Here is a 20208-nt window from a genome sequence, read left to right on the forward strand (position 1 = left end):
CCTGAATACAAATTCATCCATGTGGCCCTAAGGGTCCATTCATGAGGGAGAAGGCCCCTGCCAGCAAACCCCGTCAGGGCCATCACAAAGCCCTCGGATCCCCTGTATTTGCACAACAGATATAATCCCTGACTAGGAAAGCTCTGTTCATTCCCTGTTTGCTGCCATGCAAATGGGCTGAAATGGGATATGGAAATGAGATACGGTATTGTTTGTCACTCCCCCTTGCTTTTTCTTCCCAATGCATAAGTGCTGTTGCATGTTTCCTCTTCTGGGTAGCATTCCAGAATAAATACTTGATTTCCCTTTGCTTTATTATTTCTCCTCTGTGTTTTTATGTCAACCACAAAGACTTAATCTGAAACACACACAGGAAAAAGGGAAATTATTGCTACTGTTTTCAGAGGTAAGCAGTTTAATGTCAAATTCATGTGGATTTCTTCATAATGAACAGAACAAATTGAGCTCAAATTCAAACAGTGGGAATCTGAGTCAGAGAGGAAAATTAAAATGAAGAACATTAATATCCTGATTTCTAGCCCAACCGAGACCTGATTGTTTTCTAAATGAAATCTCCCATCAAATTCCTTCCACCCACCCAAAAATATAATTAAGCTGTGACTTCCAGGCTGAAATCGTAGCTGCACTGTGAATTCAGCAGGGACAGCTGTGTGTGTTGTTTTCAGGTGGATTTACTTTCCTGCATTTTTCAGAAGCAGTTATTTAGAAAACACCAGTAGAAGGTTAAATTCTTCCTTTGGTAGGAGACTCTGGAAGACAGGAGGTATAGGTTAGCCCTGAGACACTGTGGTAAGTCAGGTTTTGGTCACCAAATCTGCCCTTTCTGCTGAGAGATGAGGGCTGCTGGATGTGTCTCAGTGCTGCAAGATCAAGAAGTTTCACTTTAGCTGTCTGCAGGGATGATGGGTGCCATGGTGTGGACATAACTGGCCAATACAGCAGTGAAAACAGGGTGGAATTTGGTGTGCTGAAAAGCACAGGCAAGCAGGGGAGGAGGGAAAAAGAAAAAAAAAAAGGAAGGAGCAGAATTTGGATTCCCCAGGGATCTCAAAGCCCATCCTTGGTACACTTCAAAGTGCAATTGCTGCTCATTATAACCCATTTGCCAGTGCTGACCCTTTGCTGCCTAGATAAAGCAGAGAGAAGGTGGAAATTTGGACAGTGGAAGTGCTACTGTTGTCATGCATCAGCCTTTCTCAAGATGCTTGTTTGCTCCTTGATGGATTAATGTGACCAGTGTGACAGAGATTTCTGCTAAATTTATGTTGCATGTAAAACAAATAGCCAAGTTCTAGGAGAGATGGAAGTGCCTCTGCTCATCTTGGTAGGATATTCAGAGGACACCACTAAATAATCTATCACAGTCTGTCTCACTTCTTACCTACTCTAACACTTATGGCTTCTCTTGTGGCTTGAAGATATTAGAGAATAAATACTTCCTCCGTTTTCTTTGCATTTGTTGTATTTTTTTATAGTTGGCAGCAAACAGTGCCCCAGTTTCTCCTGTTAAGTCAGTCAGCTTTCATGTCATTTCTTTCAGAGAGATCATTTTAGGGTGTGGGGACTTACTCAAATTAATGAGTTGTAGCTATATGAACATGCATGTTGGCAGCAGTGTTAATGGTCACTTCTTTCCCCATTATGTCTTGTTCCAGTTGTGGTTCTGGGGTAAGCAGTTTTAGTGCAGAGGACTCACAGGATGTCCAAGGTGCCTGCAGTTGCTCTCCTTGATAATGAATGCATCTGTAGATACATGAAGGGAACTCACCAGAATATTCATGGATATGAAAATGCACGTTATTCTTGGTTTCTGAGCACTTAACAGCTCAAAGACAATTGGGCTAAAGAAAAGTGTCCATCTTCTGCAGACACTTTGGTCTTGTGAGAACCATCACTGCACAGTTGGGTATGTGGTGTGGAGCAAGAGCCGCATCTGTTTAAAACTGAATACCCCCTGCAGATGCTGTAAAAGCTTTGAGCTCTGTTTGCAGTCATGCTCAGGGTTTGATGGATGTAAATGCAGAGGAATTATCAAAGCTGAACCTGTGTTGGCCTTTGGCAGGGACAGCAGCCTCAGTGACCATTCAGAGACCATCATCTGTCAACATGCAAATCTCACTTCTTCACTGTCATTGCTTCAAATCTAAAACAAAGCACTCTCCCCCCAACCTGTCCCTTTGTGCAGAGTGCTGAGAGGTGTCAGTGCCTAATGTTGTCTGTGCTGACCATTGCTGAGTTGGCAGGGGCAACCTGCAGCACGAACCTGAGGGATGCAGCAGTCCTTGCCCTTGAGCATCATACTTCACATTGCAAAGCCCTTAGTCCTGGGAAATTTATTCTGTGTGTCAAAGGGGTCCATTGGTCCTGGAGCCTGGAGGCCTCTGGTTTAGCCACAAACAGCAGCAGCAGTGCCAGTCTCTTCCCCCTCTGGAATATGATTAGCTGTTCAGTTTCTAATTTTTTTTAAGTCAAGGCTGCTACTTGAGAAGGGGGTTTTTGGAGGTGCTGCTTGTTTGGGGGAAATTGAGGGGTAAAAAGCAGGGTAGAATCCCTGACAGCACTGCCCTGCTAATCCAAAGGCAGCCTGTGGCCTGTTTTCCAGCTTCTCATCCATCCACAGCTGCTCAAATCCTACTCTTCACTGGGCAGATTGGTGTTCAAGGGTGCTCACTGTCCCAGCATCCTGAGTGCTTGTATTAGTGCTCACACCTCCAGGGACAGCCTGCAAAAGAAGTAGCATAGTCCATTTATATCAGAACTTAAAAATTTCCAGTCTACCCACTGCAGGAAGCTGTTCCTTTACCTCTCCATGTCCCTACCACCATTAGGCATTTTCCTGATGAAGCTCTTTGGTTTCATCCTCCCCCCCTTCTGCTGCTTCTGTTCCCTCTTGTGACTCCTGCAGACACACTTACTCTCCCCTGACCCCATGGATACCCCCTCCTGGAACCCACTGCCTAGATGGAGGGTGTATTTGGAGGGAGTAATCCACATGCCTTTGCACCAGTTCTGTCACAAGGGATTCCTGTTTGTAAGCCAAAGAAATCTCTGCAACCCTGTTAAGCAACTGTTGGTTTGGCTAAATGTCAGCAACTGGCCTCAAAATGACCCGTCCTGATAATCACATATGAAGTAAAGAGAAGTTCCAAGTAGGTGACAGCGGAAGAATATTTTCTCTTTGTAAGGTAAAGTCATCAGCCTTTTGGACTAGGAAATTGCTTCTGGTGGTTTTTATCTTCAACCCGCCCCACCCTTCTCAATCAGCTGTACATTTTATGCTAGAAAAATTATGATTTTCTGCATCAGGGATCAAAACTTAGGGAGTTTAACTCTTATTTCTGCCTATGTGCAAAATTAATCCCATTGTTGATATTCTCCTGGTTTATTTTGCCTCTCTGCTGCCTGGGACTGAGTTAGCTGAGATTTGTTGCAGTGATTTCAGTGAGTGACATGACATTCTTCCTCTGGGAGATATTATGAACTGGCTTTGATTTTAGGATTGACAGCCATATAATTGGAAGTTCAGTCATTAGGTGGATCAGCTTTAAAGAGGAAAAGTAAGGGCAAGGCAATTTCTGAAATCAGAGCAGGCTTTGGGGAGTATTAGATCTGGCAGAGTATTACTGCAGAGCAGGCTTGATATGGTGACTGTGAAGGAGGAAGGAAGAAAGCATAGCTGCTTTTATAGATTCCTGGAAGCATGGTCCAGTTTTCACCACAGGCAGGGCTCTCTGCACATCTTCGGTGAGGCCTCAGGTTTGGTGAGAAGTAAACAGGAACAATTGGGGATAATGTATGTTTCTATAGTCAAGATACAATGTGGTGTAAACCCTTGTAAGGGGTAGTGGTGTTACAAAGAAATGTCCCATCCTGGAACAATGTTTCTGCTCCAGGCAGTGAAAAAGTTATTAGCAAGTGAGAAAATACTTATAAATGGATGTGGACTAGCTGTGTGTTTTGAACATGGCCTGCAGATTACAATCCAGCAAAGGTTTGTCATCTAAAATCATTGCCAAAGAAAGGAAGGGGGAAAAAAAGAGACAAAGAAATACTTTCACTCCCCTGTCTCTGCATAAAAGCACGGGATGTTTCATGTGGCAGAAGATGGCCCAGAGCTTAACAACCTCATTTACTGAAACTCCATTTCACTGCAGTCAGTATTAATAGCTTGACAATGAATAGATTAGATGCTGCAAGTGACAACAAACCTATTTGAGAGAAATTTAATAGGGAAGTTTATTGAAGTTTATTAACTGAATCCTGTTGGCTATTGTAACAACAGAGCTTGATAAATATAAATGTCAGAGCATTTGTTGGAAGGAACTTGGAAAAATACTGAAAATACCTGTTGTCCTCCAGCAAATGTGTGAATTTGCTTGTCATAATTGAATTTATTGTAAAAACAAATTTTGAACACATAGAAGACCAGGATTCATTAAATACTTGAAAGCTCTACCTGTAGAAAAGAACACAGTGCTGGTAAGGAAAGTCTCAAAGAAAACTAGAGCTTTGACTCCTAAAAACTTACTTTTGTTTCCCTGGGAGCAAAATGGAATAAGTTTATAGTGAATGAAGTATAAAACCAGCCAGAATTTACAAACTGAAATCACTGCAGAGAGGCCATTCCAGTGACACTCAAGTCTGAGCTATTCACTGCACTTTGGGTAAGGCAGAGTGTGTTATGGGGTTGTTTTAGTGGACACTTAGAGGAAGACTGAGCTCTTACCACATCATTTGTGTCCAAGCTAAACCATGTCCCCTGACAGCTCAGGAACTGTTCTACCTTCAGGGAGTGGTCCATGTTCTTCCTGGCTGTCACTTGTCCCTGCAGGGCAGTTTGAAGTCAAGGACATGGTGTGCAAGAAGCTGAGGGACCTGGTTCATGGTGGATGTGAACCACAAGAAAAGTTGGGTGTTCCAGGGGTCAGAGCAGGCAGGAGTACAGCACTGTGCCCTTACCTTGTGGAAAGGGAGCCACATTGCTGACAAAGCAGGGAGGAAGCAGGACTGAGATTGATTGAAAACACAGCAGTACATGTAATTCCTCCTGCAACAAACAAAGCCCAAGAAAATCTAAATTTTGGAATTGCTGGGTCAGAGGCAATGAAACATTTTGTTATGACGCAGATGTGCTTTTTCTAAATTATTTCTGTTTCTACTCTAATAAAAAGTTGAAATAATACAAAAAGTCAAAGTCAGCTTTTATACCAGCCACTCTTCTAGAACAAAAAGTGAAAACATTTAATTTGGAAAATACTGATTTTGTATGGACATTTTTAAAGCATTGAATAGTTCATCCAATTAAATTTGTAAGCTGGTCCATTCTCCTTTCTCAGCAAAACTGCTCTTCTGTCACATCTGCTCAGTAGTGGGAGAATCTCTCCAGTCCCCTGCTAAAATGCACATACCAAAAATGTTTTGGTATGCAATTGAAAAGACCAGAAGTCAAGGAAGATACATGGTGGTAGTGTTGCCTGTGCAGACAGATGATCCCAGTTAAAGCAGTGCTGCTCAAACCGTTTCAGCCAGGCAGAGCAGTGGTGAGTAACAGTATTATTCAGAAAATCTGGAGGAGCAGTTGAATCCATTTCCCTTCCAGCTGGGTAGACTATGCAGATGATTCAAGGTAACCTGTGTGGCTTTGTCAGCCAGCTGCCCACAAGAAATTTTTTGAATTTTATTCCTGAGTGATGCATTCTGGAGTCTGGCAACATGTGCTTGTCATCATAATTTTCATCCTTTGCTTTCAGTGAGTGAATAAACCACGCTTATGTTTAACAAGGTGCAGTTTTCCCATACAGTCATTACACAAATCTCTTCCAAAAAATTATCTCTGCATTCAATGTTGTCCTGCATCAAAGACATCAATTTCTGCCTTAGAAAGGAAAGAAAAAGATTCTATTTGGTTGCATACTGTCATTAAAATAATACCTACTTTCATAGCCACAGAAGGCAGCTAAGTGTCGCTATCTGAATCCTTTGTGTCTGGTTACAGTGATGTTAAAACTTGTGGGATTTTAATCTTTGTCCTGGTTAGTTTTCCTAACAGTTTTTGTCAGTTTGCGAGTCAAAAGTGCAACCCTCCAGATCTCCCCCTGCACCCTGAGCACAGGCCATGGCTTCTCCTGGCCTTTTAAATCCAGCACAGCTGGATCTGTGGTGCTTGGATCGTGAGGATCACCGGTGCTGTGAGAGGAGCAGGAGCATCTGCATGTTACCCAGGAAATACTTGCCTTCTGAAAGACCATCATTTCTTTCTACTTGTGATCACAGCCTGCAAATCCTCCACTTGAGGAAATCTAGCCTCAGGAAGCCTTGAGCTGAGCACTGGCCTTTCCAGAAACCCAAATTTGAATGTAATTTTGGATATTAGAGCTGACCTGGTAGCTGTGTTTTGTTCTGAACTTTGGTTGAATAACAGTGGAAACAAGGAGACTTGGGACTATAGTTGTACCAATGTGGTTGCAGGGAATATTTTTATAGAGGTGTGAGTTCTGCTGTTAAACGATTGCTGGTTGTGATGATATCATCATGCTGTAAAAAAAGGTGAACCTGTGGGTTGGAGCCCATCTTTTTTCCATGCCCCCACACGTATACAGCATGATAGGGGTTTGGAGACAGAATGCATTTGCTTTCAGTAGGGTGCCTTTGACTGGCAGAACTGGAGGTGATTCAGCACAGCTGGATAGAAGGCAGTTCCCCTAACTAAATAAAGAGTGGAGGCTGTGGGCTGGCCTTAGGTGGTGCAGCAGATGGCAAAGGAGGGATCTATATAGGGGCTGCTGTTGCTGGAATGTAGGAAAGCATGGATGACACAGACCCATGGGGTTTGCTGGGAGAGGTCTGTGTTGCACCACAGATGCTGAGAGCCAAGGATCCAGCAGTAAGTGAACAAATAAAAGTAAGTGATGATTACTGCTGCCTGCTGAAGATATTAGGCACATTGCCAACGCCGGGCCTGATGGCTGCCAGGGATCCCTTCCCAAGAGTGCTCTGACAGGGAGGAGATTCCAGGTGGTCAGCAGGCACTTGCAGCCCTGATCTTTCTGGGTTTTGGGCACCTGGACATGCACTGACCTTTGTATTGCAGCCCCAGCGATGCACATCCGCACACAGGACTGCAGAATAACCCTCCTTGCTGTCGCCCATGGTGTTGTGGGAGAGCATGCTGCTATGATCCCATGCTTACTTTATTGGGGTTTTGTTGGCTTTCTATTACCAAGGCTATTTTCATGCAAATGAGCTCATAGTTCCATAGTCTACCTGCTCCTTCTGCTCCTGCCTCATCTGCAGACCTAATCCGCTCTTCCTAATAGTCCCGTTGGTTGCTATAGCAATGATAAAGTGGTATAAAAAAGCCAGGATGATACTTACATGTATGTCTGGTATTACGTTTTTCATTCTTTCTCCTGGGAAAGAGAAACCAAATAATGAGAGGTTTGCTGGTTTTTTGGGTTTTTTTGGGTTTTTTTGGTTTTTTTTTTTTTTGGGGGGGGGGGTGGTGTATTACTGTTTTATCAAAAGCTTTAACTGTGGGCTTTTTGGACCCTGGATGCAATCCTCTCTCAGCACCCTTTTAGGCTGGGAATTTTGCAACTCAAGAGCAGGTAGTAAGAAACAAGAGCCCAAATTTATGAATACAGGGTACATGGAATTTTGTATTTAAGATGCCAAAGTTACATTTATTGTGTCGTGCACAGAGTAAGAAGTTTGCCACTTCATCACAAGGGGAACCTAAGCTGCAGAGCGCTTAGGGCCCAGTTTGGTCTCTGAATGTAGTGAAAGATATGAAAACATGTTGGCTGAGGGTTTGTTTTGGATTTGCACAAGTAGACTTACTCAGCACTGCCACTGAAAGTGGCATTTTGAACAGTAAATTAAAAAATCTTTATGAAATCAAGGGAGAGGAAAGCAGAAGATGGAGTATTTTTGCTCGGTTGCCCCATACAGGAATGGATCACTGTAGTACCAAGCCCTATCTTTTACACATCTGAGAGCAAAAATTACTTACTTATTCTGTATTTTCAACTTTTTTTTTGCCAAGTTTTTAGTCAAGCATGGATATGTATTAAAAGTTGTCTGAAAGAGCCATATTTGTGTGAATTCAGCTCATTGCAGAGCCCGCCGTGTTGGCAAATGGCAAATGTAAGCAAGCCAAACCTACATTTAAGTGCTTACACAGGTTGATCCCCTCTTTCTTGTCACAGTCTGAGAGCATCCCTCATGCAAAACAGCTTCTCCTGCCCAGCCCTGGTAGGATCAGCTTGTTCCTGCCTGCTGGGGTTCACTAGACAAGATCAGTGTGGATATATTGGTGAGATGCTCTTTCTAGCAGATGGCATTTAAAGACACCTCGAGCTAAAGTGCTCAAAAGCCCACTATGGGTATATTTTTCATATCAGTTCTCATAGGGACTGAGTTGGAGATTGGGTTAAATCTCAGATGGGAGGATTATATCACTCATGAGTTTATGGCTGGCATTAACTCTGGACTTTCTCATTACTTGTATAAAAGTGAGCCCCTTTTTGAATCTTTTATGGCCTGGCTTGATTAAAAGTGGGATGAAAGCAGAAACAATTTTAATGGCCTTAGTGCTCACTGGTATAAAAGTAGCACAAGAAGAGAAATTGTTCCTACAGTCTCTCATGCCAGATGAATGTGAGATTGAGAGAAAACACATTAGCAGAAAAAAAGAATTGACTCATTTACCTATTAGTTACATTCAAGGTTACTTAGTTAAGCGTTCATATAATGTTTTCTTACAGGAGACAGCTTTGTTTCCTTATTTTCAAACACAGCAGCTCATCTTGCTTTCCATCAGCATAGACAAAAATATCAGGTGAGAGAAAACAAGTTGTTTTTTTCCAGCTGCATGTGTCGAGGAGCCTCCCTGGCATGCAGCCCCCATACAACACTGCCTTCTACTTTGTCCTGTGCTCAAAAGACCGATTCAGTGACCTGCTAATGCCATACGCCTGGGGCTGGGGAGTGCTGGGGGATGATGGGGGAGAGGCAAGAAACTGTCTGCTCCCTCCTCTACCTGCAGAGACATGGGGAAATGTCATCCCAGGCCTGCATACAAGCACGGCAGCCTCCACCTAACCTGAGGTTTGGCCTGGTTTTGCCTTTCTGTAAATAATTAGTAGGTGTGAGCTTTCAGAGAACTCCCTGCTAAGGGGATTTGTACTAGCTAGAGACCTCAGGGCTTGTATATCCTCAGCAACTCCATGCAAAGAAGTTGTACCCAGTGCCCTACATGCCCCACAAAGACAGCCTTCACCTTGGCACAGAGGCACCTCCACACCTGAAAGAGGCAAATGGGGGTCTCCATGCCTCAGACACTGGTAAAAGCGTTCCTGAAAGAGTTACTGGTTTTGAGGATTGGCTTTTCAGTTACTGCTTTGGGTTGAGGATATCGGATGTTGGTGACAGCCAGATGATGTGAGCCCTCTGACAGTACTGTGCTAACCAGCTCTAGTTGCCCCACCAATTACTTACTTTCCTGGTGGAAAGGTTTTGTCTTTACAGTTTAGTCCTGGAGATTAAAAACCATGGACATTCTTCCTGCTATAGAACTCAGTAGGAAGGGCCCTGAAGGGCAAGTTTTTTTAATTTGGTCATGTCTCTGGAGATTAGACAAGGTTCAGAGCAAGGGCTTAAGGGTTTTTCATCCTGTAGGTCAGCTAAAAGGTAGGGGGAGACTTTGCTTGCTGGATTGATGCGTGCAATAGGAATTGCTGCCACCTGCCAAGCCATGATGATCCCAAAAAGCACAGGTCCAGAGGCTGTGTCTCCAAGGAAATAAACCAAAGATCAAAGGACAGCTGTTGGCTGAGTGCTTGGAAATAGCAGCAAAGAGGTGCTGGAGTGGTGAATCAAGGTGTTTGTGGGGCACACAGAAAGCCTTGAGACATGCACTTTGTGGCCACTCTCATTCCTGGTAGAAATGCCTGGCAGAGCTGTAGTGCTCTCACCTTCCAGGATGGATTCAGGTGGTTGTGATGCTCTTGATGGTGATATCAGAGAAGTAGCTGAAGTGAAACTTGCCCTCTTAGACATGACAAACAGCTGCTGTCTGAAAAATGCTGAGAGCCTTTGGAGAGGCTGCATTCTCCATCCTTTCTCTTTAATTCTGCTTTTTTGATTTAGATGCGTTGTGAAGGTCTGGCAAAAGAGATCCTAGCACATAGTGGGAGTTGAATGTGCTGTTGTCTGTTAGTCATTATATATATATTTTTTTATTCATTTGGCACTTTCCGGAGAGTTTTTCCCCCCACATTGTGTAGGCTGCCATCTTCCTTTCTTTCTTTGTAGCAAGCATGTGGGCGCAGCCTTGCTTACACTCCAAGCAACTGGGGAACCACCATAAATGTAGCTTATCCGCTTTCTGATACATTTTCTTTTGCGTTGGTTTGGATTTGTGCATCGTCAGTAACATCTGTTCTGCTTTAGTGGCATACAGTTTTCTGAGTCTAATTAGCTGGCTGCTTGTAATCAGGACTATTTCAACTGTTGTCATTCTGAATGTTCTTTTTCCCTTTTTTTTAATACCACATTTGCCTGATTGACCTTTTTTGTTGTTTTTTTTCTCTGTCTTTCTATCGGGCTGCTCCAGGAGCCATGGCTAATCATCTTATAACCAATGCTCTGCTTCGTCCTCATGGCACTAACAACCCTTATAATACATTGCTCGGGGAATCGGCGGTCTATAACAACCCTTCTGTCAGCATGTACAACGCACAAGGTGTGCTGGAGTTTCTCTCTAATTTTTCTAGTGAGAATTCCATTTTCTGTGGCTTATTTTGGCCCATTTCTTTCTTTTTTTTCTTCCTTTTACTTTTTCTCTCCCCACGCACACACACTTTTTTTTTTGGAACTGGGCACAAAAAAAAGATCCTCTCCCCTCCCTTTCATTTCAATGCATCTTTCCATCTTCCAGATGCTATTTTTCCATGAGCAATCCAATTCACTTTGAAAGACTTTTGTCAGTTTTTCTCAAAGCATTCACAGTATTTTGATTTTGTTTTTTTTTTCAGTCTCCTTGCTTTTGTATTGTTTTGGACTTGTGTGTGTGTGTGTGTTTTGTCAGACACATTCATTCCTCTCTTTGTTGTCAGCGCATTTCCTTGTTAAACCATTCATTTCAGAAACAGGAGCACCACTGAAGGTAAGTGAAGCTAAACTGGCCTTTGCCACCAAAGCTGCTCTCATTTGAAATGGCCTGCAGAAATGTGGCCAGCAGTGCACTGGTTTGCACAGGGAGTAAAATGCAAAATAAAACAAAACTGCCCTTGATCTCTAAGAAAAATGACAGTTGAAGCAAGAAGTGTAGGCCAGCTCCAAAGAGCAGAGCTGAAATAAGAAATGTTTTGCCGTTTGCATTTGTACATTTTATCTGTGTTGTTAGGGGAAAAAATAATTGAAAGAAGGTGTAGTGAATCTAGATAATATTTGATATCCTCCTTTTGGCAACAGAAAAGAGACAGGCAGAATCAGTTGTACCTGATGGAGCTTTCTGCTATGGAAATCACTCTCTTGTCACCTACATGTTTGTCTCTGCTCTGGCTTCTGTGGGAAGGGACAGTGTTCGGAAGCTGATGTCCTGGTGCTTCTGTGAGGGAGAGGCAGATGTGTTTAAGTAGGGCCTGAGGAGGTGGGGAGTGTGAGCTCTGACAGCTCCTGTCTCTTAGTGGCTCCATCCTGCTCTGCCCTTTCCATGGGATTATTTTTTTGGTCTTCCTTGTAAGGTGGCTGAATCACTGCAGAGTAGCACTGCATTCCAGTGCAAGTGTGCCAGCACTCTGTCAGCTCTCAATGAAGGCATCACTTCCCAGTAAAGGATATCCAAGAGAGGGAAAATAATGATGGTGTCCTGGTTCAGAGTAGTCAACCCAGGACAGATGGTTATAATGCAAGCAGGAAAACCCCCTTTGTACTCTATGGCAGCATGTTGTTTATGACAGAAATAGATGTTGAACTGTATCAGTAGGGTATTTGCATTCAAAGCACAAGGAAAGCACATGTGTTTATCCTTTTTGCTGTTTATTAATTTCCAAAACTATGCTAACTTTGTGCAATAAATTTGTTTCCAAGAATGCTTTTTTGAAAAGGGGCTACTGTTAAACATGAAATGCTCTGAGTTTTAAGATTTTCGGTGTACTGCAAATGTGGAAATGAACTTTGATGTTCTGACTAGTTTCTTGCATGATAACCTTAAGTTATGGGAGTCTTTTAAATCAAATGGCAACAGGTAATGCTGAGTCAGCATTCACCTTAAGAGGAATCCTGATGTTCAGGTCTGGGTGCTACTGCCCAGGCAATATGGGCATATATGTGTGTTACATTTATTTTAATAATTTTATGGTCTTCAAATTTTTAATACTAAAATCTGATACAGTTACCTGAGCTAACAGAATGTTATTCCACAAAAAAAGCATAATTTTTTTGCTAGTGCAATTCTGTTCAACACAGTTAGATAAGTAATGGAGAAACCTGTCCAGGCTTCATCCATGGGAAGTGAAGAAAGAGAATGGGACCACGCTGGTCCCATTTAAGCTCCTGGAGCTTTGCCATTGACTTCAGAGGGAGCAGAACCTAACCCATTGTTTTCAGGAGGCTGTGAGTTAATTAATGACCACAGAACTGCTATAGCTATTAGTTTTCAAACTGGTTAGGTCCCTGGACAGTTACAAAGTGTGAATATTAGGAGATCCCGTGGCAGAAATGAAGGGTAGCAAAACCAACCAGGCCTAGTGGTCTCGGTGGCCCTCTGGGGATGCTGCACCAGCAGGAATGCTAAAGCCAGGAGAGTGCATTGTAAAAGTAGATGCTGTCATCATCTCTGGGTGTGCCTTGGCTGTGGCTGGCGTGCAGTGAGCATTGCAAGCTAACACCATCCAACTAACTCATTCCACATCACTAAGGCCGTGACTTTCTTTTGCACGTTCATTTACCACTTCTGGTGCTGGCCATGGATGGGGCAGGGCACCCCAAGGAACAAGGGACTGATCTGCTCCAACTGTTTCTTTTCCCCTCCCCAGATACGTCTTTTAAAATACTGTCTCTGCTTAAGCCAAAGCTGCCACATCTGTGGCAGGCAATCACCAGGGGCAGGAAGTTCTAAAACTTACCCTTGAAAAGAGGTGGGGAATCAGACCCTAAAAGGCCAAATTCCAGTGACATAAGCAATTCCTTGATAGGACACAGAGTGTAGAGGGAGGAGGAGGTGGTAGGTCAGGGGCCGAGTGCTCACTGTCATTGGAAGCTGAGGGACATACACTGGCTCAGTCTCTCCAAAGCAGGAAAACATCCCAACACCTTTGGTCAGAATTAATTCTGAGAGAAGGTGTCCACAAGCATTAATGACCATTAGCAAGCTCTACTTCAAATCCAACAGACAGCTGAGGAGTGGGAAGCTGAGCGTTATCACTGCCTCTTCATCTTATTCTCTGACTTTTCTTGTTTTAAGCCTTTCTTAATAGTTTCCTCTAGCAATGCCATTATCCAAACTACTATTCTTCTTTTTTTTTTTCTGTTTGTTTCTTTTTTTGCCAAGTCCATGTAGTTTGCCATATGTTTGGTTAAAGTAAAAATCACACTTACCAAAGTTTGTAAAATGCCAGCAGCCCCATGATGAGCAAAATCATACTCTTACAAAGCACTGTTGCAAAAGATGGACGGCAAAACATTTTTAGTAAGGAAACAGAATTCAGTTTCAGCTACCAGGGGTTATTATACCTAACAGTAAGTAAAGCCATTCATTTTAAGACTTTGGAAGTAACATTGACAATGCCTGTCTTTTCAAACATGACCGTTACCAACTTTAAACTTTTCTTAAATTTCCTGGCATTATTTCTTCGTTTGTGTTGCACGCTGAACATTTTATAATGGCATTGGAAAACAGTTTAAATGTGATAATTTTTTTAAATAAAAATGTAGACTACTGACTATTGCGCGTAAAATATTTTTTTTCTGTCTAAAATGTCAATATTTTTAACCTGAAATAAACCTTATAACAAATTCATGTATTCTGGGCAGTGGAAATTATTTCCGTTAACTCTCTTTTCTGCATATCATCAATTTGCTTTTTACTCATGTTCTCCTACTGTCGCTGTAAGCTTACTTGTTGTTTTTTCTTTCCTTTTCTTCATGCTGTCGTTTAGAGCCCTACAGAGAGACAAGTATGGGAGTAAAGCTAAACATTGCATATCAAATGTAATTTTTTTTAGTTCACTTTTATTGCATCACATATAGATGATGTAGTTAATAAAGGAAATTACCCTCACAGTTTTGAAATCAAAAGACTATGAATAGACATGTATATATATGTGTATGCGTGTGAATGTATGTATGTATATATATATGTATGTTTACATATATATATATATAGATGAGATTAGATGATGCTTCCTTTGTTTATTTCTCATTTTTGTGGTATTGTTTACCCAGCATAGTTTATTGTTTAGTTGTGTATGCTTTTTTTTTTTCCCAACTTCGTGTTTTTATTTGCGAGGTCATGGCATTTTTATATGGTGTGTTTCATTGCAGCCCCCACTCTGTTCTCACTTGCAATGCCTCCCATTTTATTTCTGCACTAAACCCCAGATCTATGCATTGGCAGCAGGAGCACAGTGCTCAGTGCCTCAATGCATACCTTACTCAGCATAACCATCAAACAGATGCTGTTGTACCTTTCACCCATTACATACAGTCCTCCCCCAAAAATGCTCACTTTTCATTTCTCCCCAAGCATCGTGACTCGGTTGGAGATCTTTCACCGTGAAAATCAACGGCTTTGCTCTATGTCTGTGATGGCTAGTTGATTTTTTGGCATAGCTCCCTCATTTGCTGGGAAACCCAGGATACAGCAGCACCCTCTAAGCTTCAGAAACCCAAAAGGTGACCAACACATTTGGGGCATTTCATTCAAAAGCAAGAAGAAGCCTTCAGTAGCGCTTTCCAGCCCTTGACATATACAGCAACTACTCCATCGCAGATATAGACTGAATCCTGTATTTTCAGAAGGTACACATGCCATGTACTAAGCATGGTATGAGCAACTGTTCATCTGAAATTGTCAGTTTAATGGATTCTCTGATCCACTGTGCCTTGCTGGGAGTTGCTTGCCAGTTTTTGGCAATGCCTGAAGCCCTTAGCTGAGAGGTCGATAAGTTATCTCATGTGTCCCCATGCCTGCTCTCCTTCCAAGGAGACCAGCGATCCCAAAAAAGAAAGCGTGGTGGCTTAACTGCTGGGCCTGATTTTCTTCTCGTTTGCCCCCACCCATGCTGGCATTGCTCTCAAAGCACTTCCCTGCCATCTCCCGTAGTGCTTTGGGAAAGAGCTGAGCTCCAGCCTCATGTTGTCAGCATTGAGACACCTGTAGAGATGCAATAGGCAGAGCAGGGACACCCCAAGACCCTGCTACTCCTCTCAGGTTCCCATGAGCCCACCTTTACCATGGCAGTGATGGTACTTGCTGTACCCTCTGCTGAACCCACTGCTTTAACTTTGCAGGTGGAATAGGAGCAATTTTTAAAGGCTTCACAAGACCCCAGAACAGCTGCCCCCAACATGAATTGTTTTAGAAAGTCCCCACCTGGCCAGTGTGGAGTAAATAATTTTGGTTGTGCCCTTCAGCCAGAAGAGGTAGGGCATTTAGCCTTGTTCCAGAAAATCCTGGGCCAGGAAACACTTTGTGCCTCCCCCTTGCTACTCCCTGAATCCTGCCATTCAGTCCTTATGTCTTTATCCTGACAGCCTGCCCAGCGAAAGGGGAGAGCAGACTTTTTTTCCTCTAGAAAGGCTACACTCCCAAACAAAGTTTTGGTAGTGATTAGCCTGGGCTGCAAATATTTTTTCCTTAGCTGGGAGGAATTGCCCCCTTCCTCCAAAGTTCCTAGGGCCAGGGCAGTTGGGACCAGCGCAGGGTCATGAATTTTTCAGCTCCCTCAGGAATACATAGAGTGCAAGAGCTGTAGGAGAATGCTGGCCAGGAGAGGTTATCCTTCCAGCTGGATGTTGCCACATCAAGTCACACACTTGACAGTGCTTTCCTTTTTTTTTTTTTTTGGGAAGCCCTGGACCACCAGCTGGTTAGATGGAGCTGCGCCCTCCCATTTTGGCCGCGACGCTCTCCTTGCTGCCCAGCCCCAGCAGCTGCGGCAGCCTAGGAAGGGGGTTTGAGTGTGCACATCCCGCATGAGTGTCCTGTTTGTACAAGTCACCCTCTCTTGTGTAATGTTTTTCAGAGGGGCTTCTGAACAATGCCAGGGATACAAGTGTCACGGATACTCTACCACTGAATGGTAATCACGGCAACAGCTACAGCATCGCCAGCGGCGAGTACCTCAGCAACTGCGTGCAAATCCTTGACCGTGGGTACAACCACACGGAGAACGCCCTCGAGAAAAAGATCCTGAAGGAACTCACCTCCAACTACATCCCTTCCTACCTGAACAACCATGAGCGCTCCAGCGAGCAGAGCCGCAACTTGATGAACAAACTCGTCAACAGCGTGGGCGGCGGGAGCGAGGACGATGCCATCGTGCTGGATGACGCCACCTCCTTCACCCACGAGGAGAGCCTGGGCCTGGAGCTCATCCATGAGGAGTCGGACGCCCCCCTGCTGCCTCCCCGGGTGTACTCGGCGGACAACCACCAGCCCCACCTCTACAGCCGGCGTCGCATCCCGCAAGACAACAGCGAGAGCTTTTTCCCTTTGCTGACCAACGAGCACACGGACGACCTGCAGTCGCCCAACAGGGATTCTCTGTACACCAGCATGCCCGCGCTGGCTGGCATGCCCATGACGGAAAGCGTCACCGCCAGCACCCAGACCGATCCTCCACCAGCGAAAAGCGGCGGTGGCGATGCCGACGACGTTTACTACAAAAGCATGCCCAATCTTGGCTCCAGGAACCACGTCCATCAGCTACACACTTACTACCAGCTAGGTCGAGGCAGCAGCGACGGTTTTATAGTCCCGCCAAACAAAGAGGGAACCTCTCCGGACGGCAATGCAAAAGGACCCGCTCACTTGGTCACTAGTCTATAGAAGATTCAGCAAAAATTAAGCAAAGAGACAACTAAAAGCCTCTCCGTAACACTCGGTTTACTGTTCTGAGTTAATCCAAACAGTGGTAATATTGTGTGTACTCCTAAATCTTCATGCTGTTCAAAAGGAAATTCTCAGACTTTTTTTACTGGAATTTTTAGGCTGGCCCGGAGAGGACAGTAACTGCTGTGCCCCCCTTATCTTCCTATCCTTCTTCCCTCCAGACAGACTTCATTATGTTAATGAAAGAGATAGATAACGGCACACTTCGTGGCCTTCTCAAGTTATGCCGTGTTTGTTTAAACAATCCTTGATGCTGTGTTGCTCTTAATACCAAGGACCTGATTTAAGAGGGAAAAAAAAATAATAAAAGGCCAAAAATGTGCGTTTGAAACTAGTAGCGATGACGCATCTAGGTGGGAGCGCTGCGTAAAACAAGCTAGCAAAACTCTTTCTTACCAATTCAGATCACACCATGGGTTATGGTCACTCACAACTTGGTTTCACTGCAGCGCCCTTTGCTGCGGGAGCAAACAAAACGTAAACAAATTTAATGAGACGGAAGGGAATCCTAGAATCCTGTGCTAAAGGCATATTTTACATTTTGCTGTATTAACGGATGATAAAAACTAATGGCAGAAAAAGAGAAGCGAACAATTTCTATGTAATGTACAGATACTAGCATTGCACATATAGTCTGCTTTCTGTTCCTCCAGAACTTGCGTCCCTGTTAATGTAGTGGAAAAAAAATAAGAACTTTTTTCTGTTGTGCTGGTCTTGTAAGTTTGTCTACCAGTAGGAGCAAGGTTTTTCATAACTCTTTCCTTTTTTTTTTTAAATTTTGTTTTGCCTCGTCCACTGCTCCTTCTCTCTGTCCCTTTCCCATCCCAGTAAAAAAAAAACTCACTGGGCAACAAAAAAAACCCCAAACATCACTTTCTAAGGACCATTTTTAGTAACACCATCACCATTTCTTTTCAGCCAAGGCAGTCTTTTAATTTCCTCGCTGTATAACCTTTTTCAGCCGGCATGTTGCCAGCAGACCTTTCAGCAGACTAGAGCAGGGCAAACTTCCTCATTGTCAGTGCACAACCCGATGGTGACGATAATCCTGTGGAGCATCTCTGGCCGACAGCCCCTCAGCCAGGCCCTCGGGTCACATCCAGGGACTGAGGAGAGGTTTTGTAGTTGTAGTGGGGGTTCTACAGGAGACTGGAGGAGCAAAGGGCCTTCTCGCCTCAGTCTGGTCCCCGGTTTAGGCACTTGTACTGCAGTGGTTTAAGAAGAAAATAGATTGACGCGTAGTGAGCTAAAAAGTACTTTGCGGTGATTTTTAATTAAAAAAAAAGAAAAAAAAGTCCTCTGTTCATTATTTTTCCTAACAGGAAATTTATTTATTTGACCGGATTTTTAAGTAACATAGGCTTTCTGGAGGTAAATTAGCAGCACGGAATATGAATTCTTCTTTTTCTCTTTTTTTTTTTTTTTTTTTTTTAATTTATGATCCATTTTGTACGGTCTCAGCAGTTGAATGACCTCATTACTAATATTTGTTGTAAAAGTGAAGCTTGTTTGCCAACCAATAAACAACTGATCACGATTTAGAAGATACTGTATGTATGTACTGTACAATTAATCTCTCTTATTTTGTCGTTGTTCTTCCTCTCTCCATTAATGTCTTCAGTATGAGTCTCCGCTCCTTTACAGCATGGGTGAGCAATGCCGAAGAAAGGAGGCCTAAGCTGAGAAATTTAAGCACAAAGGTTTTGCAGCTGTGGCTGACTAGAAAAATCAGGCTGGTGGTACTTGTTTAGGGGCAAGAACAACACTGGTTGACATTTGTTGCAGGTGATTCTAGGTCTGTTTTGTGCCTACTGTATAAAGTAGCCAACAACACATGGATGATTTGAGTATAGTGTTTCACGTGTCATATCTTTTAATCGTTGTAATTTTTTTCTTTTATTAATTTTCTTCTTTTTTTTTAATTTGGGTTTTCTGAGATTAAAAACTGCTGGTAGCATGTCAAAGAGTAAAACAAGTCCCCGTTAGGCCTTCTCGGTCGTTGTTTGCTGTCTCTTTATTTTCCTGCTCCGGGCATATGCCAAGCACCCTCACCATCCTTGGCCACATGGTCCCTCCTGCCCCACCTCTGCCAATGGCCCACTGGCACTTCACTGCTCCCCTCCAGCCTCCCCCATCAAATCTCTTAAGTGCAGTCAGGAATACAGGAAGCCACAAAATAGACTGGAAAGGTTGACAGGGGAAATAACCACCTCTGGATATGATTGGTAATGAATTTTCAGTGATTTTTCACAAAGCCCTCCCACAGCCTAGGCTTAGGGACTTGGTGCTGCCTCCATCTAAACTGTGCCTACCCAAGTCCTATCATGCTGGATAAAAGCCAAAAGGCTTGGAGCAGGCGGGTGAGGCACCCGTTGAACAAGATATTCCCAGTGCTGGAGGATAAATGCAGCAGCAGCAGCAAAGTGGAGCAGTTCTGCCCCATCCCGGGACTGTCCTCGCACTGGGGCCGTGCTGCTCGGTGCTTCTCAGCAGAGTCTGGTTGTGCAAGAGAACCAGGGGTGGTGGTATTTGGTGATATTCTTGGCCTTATGGTTCAAGCCACTTGAGTCCTTCCTGCAGCCACTCTGGCCAAAATATCTTGGGGAAGAAACTCCATGTGGGACCATGCACTGATCGCAGCAGTGCCTCTTGCCGGGTCTAGGTTTCAGCAAGGGAGTGTTTCCTATTGGAACAGTGGAGAATCACCTGACTTCATAGCAGAGTAGCCACTGGCCAGCCAGGTTATGCTCTTGCTCTTGATGCTGCCTCCCTGTTTGATTTTATTATCCATACCAGCAGCGATGGAAGTGGATAGTGCATGGTGGATCCACTGTTGCAGGTACAGCAGGTTACTCACACCTGTGTGGTCACAGCAATTCATCCAGCAGCCCAAGAGAGGCTGCTGAGGCTTGAAATAACAGGTACCTCTTGTTTTGGGGAAAATAAAAACTCTTTTACTGTATTAGACTCAAAAAATAGTTTTTCAGGGGTATGGTGGAATTGAGTGTGTGCAGAGGGTGAGATGCACCCTAGCAAATATCATCATGATAAAGTGGGAGGCAGATGAT

The 20208-nt window shown here is 43.7% G+C and overlaps 1 protein-coding gene across 1 annotated transcript in view; it reads left to right on the forward strand.

Moving 5' to 3' along the window:
* Positions 1-19132, forward strand: part of ADGRL3 (adhesion G protein-coupled receptor L3) — a 482547-nt gene extending 463415 nt beyond the window's left edge. Inside the window, exons 24-25 of the mRNA XM_059470076.1 lie at positions 10637-10765; positions 16272-19132. Of these exons, the coding sequence (XP_059326059.1) occupies positions 10637-10765; positions 16272-17077 (935 nt within the window). The 3' untranslated portion in view covers positions 17078-19132. The remainder of the gene's footprint in view (positions 1-10636; positions 10766-16271) is intronic.
* The last annotated feature ends 1076 nt before the right edge of the window (positions 19133-20208 follow it).

This window comes from Ammospiza nelsoni, chromosome 4 (genome assembly GCF_027579445.1).
Source record: "Ammospiza nelsoni isolate bAmmNel1 chromosome 4, bAmmNel1.pri, whole genome shotgun sequence".
NCBI classification, from domain to species: Eukaryota; Metazoa; Chordata; class Aves; order Passeriformes; family Passerellidae; genus Ammospiza; species Ammospiza nelsoni.